The 7,512-nt window shown below is 41.4% G+C and overlaps 1 protein-coding gene across 2 annotated transcripts in view; it reads left to right on the top strand.

Annotated features, from left to right (window-relative positions):
• The window catches only part of si:dkey-256h2.1 (uncharacterized protein LOC337520 homolog), a 314,605-nt gene extending 311,215 nt beyond the window's left edge, over positions 1-3,390 (top strand). Inside the window, exon 13 of one of the 2 annotated variants that reach the window (XM_068009788.1) lies at positions 989-1,074. Coding sequence is in view for 1 of the 2 variants with exons in the window: in XM_068009780.1 (XP_067865881.1) it covers positions 989-1,108 (120 nt within the window). In the remaining variant the exon portion in view is untranslated. Of the gene's footprint in view, positions 1-988 lie in introns of both variants that reach the window. The other variant, XM_068009780.1, reaches the window with a different exon arrangement.
• The last annotated feature ends 4,122 nt before the right edge of the window (positions 3,391-7,512 follow it).

Consider the following 7,512-nt stretch of genomic DNA (forward strand, 5'->3'; position numbering starts at 1 on the left):
TTTCTTTGCCTTATAATTGGAAAGCGGTGAACAAGGATTCACCAAGGGGGAGCTCAAAACATGATGTGTTTAAAAATTAAAACCCTGTTACAATAACGCCAGGTGAAGGCTGAAAGAGACCCCTAGACACATTTCTCACCTGGTCGTAACATTATGTTTAGTTTAATGGTTCATCTGTGGTGGCATGAGACCAATGGTGGCTTTTCCTAAGTGCAGAGAGCTAAAACAATGCATTAACTTACAAACCTAAACACTTTCTTTTGTAATTTTAAAGCTTAAATACTTTTGTGATAAACAAAATCTGTGTACATTATGCTCTCATCTACTGTTGAGATAACCTATTTTATACCACATGGATGAATGGGAAAAACACATAAAATCTTCTTGCTGCAGAGTGCTAATTCTAACCATCCACAGGAAAAACATGATAAAAATCACAGCACTGGCACTATGTTGAAAGTCTCCCTTCTGCTGTATAACTCTATGACTAACAACTGCTGATAAGATAAATAAGTTTAATTAGCTTCAGCCCATTTTCTAGTAGGCATAAATTCACAACTTACAGCTCCCTATAATTTAGCAATAAACAGCAGTCTCACTGAAAGGCTACAAGATGTCTTGTGTGGGGAAAGTCACACTGGTACAGTAAGGGTTGCTGTTGAGATTATGGCTAAGCTCCATTGTTGAGATAATATAGAGAGGTATTTATCTTTCATTGTACTATCATACTCCCATTGTGTTTGGGGAGGTAGGGGAAATACTTTAAGACTTAACTAAATAAATAATAAAAATCAAGTACTTTTCTGAACAGTATGGTGTGTTCTTAAATATAACTGAAATAATGGGCATATCAGAAAGCCTGCAGATCTTGTGCACTTCACATAGAAGCAGCAGAGAGATGAAATAGGTTGAAGATGATGAAGCTTGGGTTGTATCCATTCAGTAAAACCTTTATTAACTCATTTTTAATCCCTTTCCTCCCACCCAGGTGAACATGGATGGCATAAACAGCATCGTATATTTTGGCTGGTTTAATGGCAAGGATCCAGACCCGAAACAGAACCCTGGAGAAATTATAATGTATTCCTACCTTGTATTTTACAAGTAAAATGACAAATCATTGCTAACCAGGACTTGAAATTAATAACTCAGAAGTAGCTTGCTGCCTAACACTGGAAGTTTATTATTGAGATAACAAGCTGTTGGCCAAATGTTGCTGTCTGCATTCAGCTGGCATGTTTATTGATGTTGCTGTCTTTAGCGATCACTGTCAAAATGTTCTAGAATACGTATTTGAATGTCACTCAGGCCAGCTTCAAAGGGCACTACTTCATTAGTTAAGTAACAATTTTCAGCCTCATATTTTCATGAAAGAGCATTGGCATGCAGAATTAAAATTGACCAGACCTGCTACAGGAAAGCTTTAGCTTTGTCAAAGAGCAACCTTTTCTACAGTTAATTTTTAATTCTGTTTACTATATTTTTCTTCTACTTTAGTAATAGAGTCAAAATACATGCAATTTTTACTGCCTGAGTTGGACTTCATGTTATTCCATGACAGTAGTCCTTTTTTAAAAACTAGATGTTTCTTCACATTCTAATCCTTGTGATTTGTAAAAATACTGCTAAACTTTGCTGTTATATTTCACATATATTACAATGGCAGTGGGGTGTGTATTACTTTGTTCATTGCATAAAAGGCCTAAATAAAAGTGAAAGCTGGCTACCAAAAATAAGGCTGCCCAATAAACCTGCCTCTTCACACTTCTTAGCAAACTAATATACCATCTCTGTTAATTATATCACCACTGCCGCTTACCATAAAGGAGCGCTGTGAGAATTTATTATTTTGCATCACGATTCTATTCTGTTATTGTATGCCCTCAGTTTGTGTGCTGTGATGAATTGTTTGAGTGTTTATTTTTAAAAACAATCTTCCAAATTTAATCTTAGTCTCAGTTTTCCATATGTATCGACACTGTAATTGGAAAGCAAGTATTTCTGTTCAGATGACCTGTGTGTAAGTTGTACCTTGACTACTGGGTTAAACTTGGAGGTTTACCACTCCCAAATGCATTGCACAGCCACTGATGCACACTAAGAGTGGGTCTTCCTGTGACAGCTGATTAGCAACAATTAGTTTTGGATGCAATAGCCGAGGAGTCGTTTAAGAATAGAAGGTTTCAGTTTCAATAATATATCGTCATATTACTCCACAGATGAGATGTTTCTGAAATCTCAGGGGAACTAAAACTACACGGAACTTTATCTCAATGAAATTCAGATAGTAAGCTGGGTAACATTTCCGACAGATACACCTTACCAGAGCGATATCCAAACTAAAGCTAGTGGGTCACACACAGATCCTGAACTCTAGGAATCTGACCCTCTAAGCACAGCCATCTCAGTCCTTTTAGAGTTTATATTTCTTATCTGATGATGTGTCCCTGTTTGAATTTAGTAGACCTGAGGATTTAGAAAGAGCTCTTCATAGTGTTATTATCTCATTCTTGGATCCTTAATCAGCTTTTCCTGATCTGCCTGTATCAATAACTTGAGATACATGTAAATTAATGGGAATTTGAACTTTATGGGCCTCAAGATTCCATGGCTCACAAAGACTTGCACATCTCTTATTAACTGGTATCCATAAGCCATCTTGGAAGAGCCTGACCAAAATATAACAATTTCATGGCACTGACTGACCGTAACAAGAAATTAAAGTATATTCTCCTAGTTTGAAATAGTAATTTGGAGCATTTTGAGTTGAAAGATGAAGTTTTGTTTCATAAGCACAAGTTATTTGGGTATATTTAGCATAATATTTTTTATGCATCCCTATAAATTATACTAATCAATTTCTACTTAAAATAATTTAAACTCAGAATTGTAAAGTTTCTTGCTCTTTTGAAACTATTGTATTGAAACCTTTCATATTGGTTGTCTGATAACAGTAATTGACAGTGGCACTGTAGGCTACACAGCAATACTGTCACAGTCACTGCTATTTACAACAGGAAATAGGTTTTTCAGGTTTATTTTGTAAAGTTGGGACTTTGTTGCCATGGACACAATTGGTAGATGTAGGGTAAAATCCAAACTCCAACTAATGATTTATACAAATGTTTAGCTATTTCCAATTTATGGTAGTTGAAACATGAGCTGTGGACTTTGGGGACATCGAATTATGGCAAAGATTGCATGCACTTGTCCAAAAATTGACACAGTTATATATATTACAGAAGAGACAGACCATGCAAAGCTTGTGGGGATTTAAAAAACAATTATGAGTTGAATTTGAGTATTTTGTATTGAATCATCCTCAATGACCTATTAGTCTTCCTTACATGTACTAATGATGAAATTCTAATAAATGATTTGCATTTAAAATTTTAAACTCTCATCAGATGTTATTCAGGTATGAACAGTAATATATGTGTAACAACCAGTTGTTTGAAGGTTTACTTGGAAATGCATTGGACTTTCAGTTTTTGCTTGCTTCCATTCTTGTGGGGAAGCAAGTGGCTCAAAAGTATCCTCTGGCTTCTGTAACGCTTGTAAGGGGGAATATTCTCTAATATTTTTCATTAAGAAGACGTTTTTGTTGCAGCTTTTCATATAACACATCGCAATACAGATAATCCTGATTTATGACTCTTACAAATTCCGGTGAGTTTGTTCAATTTTAAGGGGTGGAATATAAATCATGAAATGATCTAGTCTGACTGGATTTAGAAGCATAAGTCATTCAGGACTTGTTTGTGTATTTCAGCTGATTTAATGGGCTTATAGAATGCTGCTACTTGGGGCAAGTATTAATCAGAGTGGGTAATAACGGCTAGCGTGTCATTTAAGAAGATTACTGGCTATTTTATTTTTAGTCAAAAGGAGTTGAACATAGGCAGCAAATGTAGTATGTGGACTGTTACTGGTCTACAAGAAGTAACATTTCACAAAATGCTGTTTCCAAACATATCTGCAAGATATTTTTCAAAAATTGAAGATTTGTGTTTCTGATAGTCCACTGAGTTAAATAACAGCAAAATTTTACAAAGGGCTGTATTTTACAGTACCCCGACACTGGAGGGCCTGGATCGATATTGCTGGCTGTGGCGAGGCCTCGGGGTGCCCCCCGCTCCCGCTCAGCAACAGGACTCCATTTGCATAGTGGAATAAATGTAAATGATTGCATTAATTATACTTACGTTCCCGCTGTCTGTCCCAGTGTGATCTTCCTGCCGCTGGCCGGCACTCCCGCACCTTCGAATCCTCATGCGGGGAAACAAGTCGGAACACTGGTGGGAAGGGGGGGGAGGAGATAAGATTCTCAGTGCGGGGGGCATCATTGATGTAGGGGATGGTGGAAAGGGTTTTAGGTTAAAGTTTATGCACTTTGGGGGCAGGGAGGTCAGTAGAACAAAGTAAGTGTTTTGGGGGAGGAGAGGGCAAGTAATTAATTTTATGGTTATTGGTAGGGGTGGGAGAGGGAAAATATAAATGTATTTAATTTTTGTTATTCACTATCTTTAAATGTAACGTTAGGGCTCAAAGCCCTTTAAAAATGGCATCAACGCCTGCGCACAGCTGACGTCATTGCCGAGACAGACAGCCCACCCCCTCCACATCATTGGGGGGGAACGGCCCGCCACGGCTATTTAAATGAGCCACTGCGCTTAGGGTTGCGGCGGCTCCGCAAAGCCATTGTTGAGGTTTCTTTGGATTTTTTAAATATTCATTAATGGGCTGTGGGCGTCACTGGCATGGCCAGCATGTATTGACCATCCCTAATTTCCCTTGAGAAGGTGGTGGTGAGTCGCCTTCTTGATCCGCTGCAGTCCATGTTGTGTAGGTACACCAACAGTACTGTGAGGAAGTAAGTTCCAGGATTTTGACCCAGTGACAGTGAAGGAACAGCGATATAGTTCCACGTCAGGGTGGTGTGTGGCTTGCAGGGAAACTTGCAGGTGATGGTGTTCCCATACATCTGCTGCCCTTGTCCTTCTAGGTGATAGAGATCGTGGGTTTGGAAGGTGCTGTTGAAGGAGCCTTGGTGAGTTGCTGCGGTGCATCTTGTAGGTGGTACACACTGCTGCATTGATGGTGGAGGGAATGAATATTGAAAGTGGTGGATGGGGCGCCAATCAAGCGGGCTGCATTGTCCTGTATAGTGTTGAGCTTCTGGAGCGTTGTTGGAGCTGCACTCATCCATCATGCTCCTGACTTTTACCTCAGGAGGATGCCAGGAGGGATCATCCACTCAGCACTTCTGGCTGAAAATGTTTCCAAATGTTTTACCCATGTCTGTCGCACTGACATGCTAGGCTCTGTCATCATTGAGGATGGAGATGTTTGTGGAGCCTTCTCCTCCAGTTAGTTATTTAGTTGTCCATCACCATTCACGACTGGATCTGGCAGCACTGCAAAGCTTTGATCTGATTCGTTGGTTATGGGATAGCTTAGCCCTGTCTATACCATTCTGCTTCTGTTGTATTGTTAGCTTCACCAGGTTGGCACCTTAATTTTAGGTAAGCCCGGTGCTGCCCCTGGCATGCTCTCCTACACTCCTCATTGAACCAGGGTTGGTGCCTTGGCTTGATGGTAATGGTAGACTGAGGGATATGCCAGGTTACAGATTGTAGTTGAATACTGCTAATGACGCACAGCACCTCACAGATGCCCAGTTTTGAACTGCTAGATCTGGTCTGAACCTATCCCATGTAGCATGATGGATGGTGTCCTAAGTGTAAAGATGTGACTTCCTCTCCACGAGGACTGTGCAGTGGTCACTCTGGTGAAGACAAGGTCAAGTAGGTTTTTCCCTCATGTTTGTTCTCTCACCACCTGCCATAGGCCTAGTCTAGTAGATAGGTCCTTCAGCACACGGCCAGTAGTGGTGCTACCCAGCCATTCATGATGATGGACATTGAAGTCCCCCAACTAGAGTACATTCTATGCCCTTGCTATCCTCAGTTCTCCTTCCAAGTGGTGTTCAACATGGAGAAGCACTGATTCATCAGATCAGGGTAGTAATCAGCAGGAGGTTTCCTTGTTCATGTTTGTCCTGATGCCATGAGACTTCATGTGTTCCAGAATCATTGTTGAGGACTCCCAAGGCCACTCCTTCCTGACTGTATATCACCGAGCCACCACCTCTGCTGGGTCTGTCCTGAGAGTGGAACAGGACAAATCCAGGGATGATGATGGAAGAGTGTTGGACATTGGCTGTAAGGTATGATTTGGTGAGTATGTCTGTCAGCCTGTTGCTTGACTAGTCTATGGGACAGCTCTCCTAATTTTGGCACAAGTCCCCAGATGTTAGTGACAAGGACTTTAGAGGGTCAACTGGGTAGGGTGTGCCTTTGTTGCTTCCGGTGCCTAGGTCTATGCTGGGTGGTCTGTTCGGTTTTGTTTTTCTTTGACTTTTCTGTAGCGGTTTGATACAACTGATTAGCTTGCTAGGCAATTTCAGAGGGCAGTTAAGCGTTAACCACATTGCTATGGGTCTGGACTTACATGTAAGCCAGACCAGGTAAGGGGTGATTTCTTTCCCTGACTGACATTATTAAACCAGATGGGGTTTTACGCCAATCCAGTAGTTCCATGATCAAGATTATTGATAGTACCTTTATAATACAGAATTTTATTTGATTGATTGAATTTAAATTCCTCCAGCTGCTGTGGTGGGATTTGAACTCAAGTCTGGAGCATTTTTTTTTCATGGTATGTGAGCATTGCTGGCTAAGCCAGCATTTATTGACCATCCCTAATTGCCCTTGAGAAGGTGGTGGTGAGCCGTTTTCTTGAACCTCTGCCATCCATGTGGTGCAGGTACACCCACAATACTGGTCGGAAAGGAGTTCCAGGATTTTGACCAAGCAACAGTGCAGGAACGGTGATATAGTTCCAAGTCAGGATGGTGTGTGGCTTGGAACAAAGCTTTTAGGTGGTGGTGTTCCCATGCATCTACTGCCCTTGTCCTTCTAGGTGATCATGGGTTTGGAAGGTGCTATTGAAGGAGCCTTGGTGAGTTGCTGCAGTGCATCTTCTAGATGGTACACACTGCAGCCACTGTGCATCGGTGGTGGAGGAACTAAATGTTGAAGGTGGTAGATGGGGTGCCAATCAAGCAGGCTGCATTAAATGTTGGAGTCGAATTCATCCAGGCAAGTGGAGAGTATTCTATCACAGTCCTGATTTGTGCCTTGTAGATGGTGGACAGGCTTTGGGGAGCTAGGAGGTGAGTTACTCACTGCAGAATTCCTAGCCTCTGACCTGCTCTTAGAGAGATACAGCACTGAAACAGGCCCTTCGGCCCACCGAGTCTGTGCCGACCATCAACCACCCACTTATACTAATCTTACATTAACCCCATTTCCCCCTCACATTCCCCGCCTTCCCTCAATTCTCCTACCACCTACCTACACTAGGGGCAATTTACAATGGCCAATTTACCTATCAACCTGCAAGTCTTTGGCATGTGGGAGGAAACCGGAGCACCCGGAGGAAACCCAT

The sequence above is a fragment of the Heterodontus francisci genome, chromosome 2 (assembly GCF_036365525.1).
Source record: "Heterodontus francisci isolate sHetFra1 chromosome 2, sHetFra1.hap1, whole genome shotgun sequence".
Lineage (NCBI taxonomy): Eukaryota > Metazoa > Chordata > Chondrichthyes > Heterodontiformes > Heterodontidae > Heterodontus > Heterodontus francisci.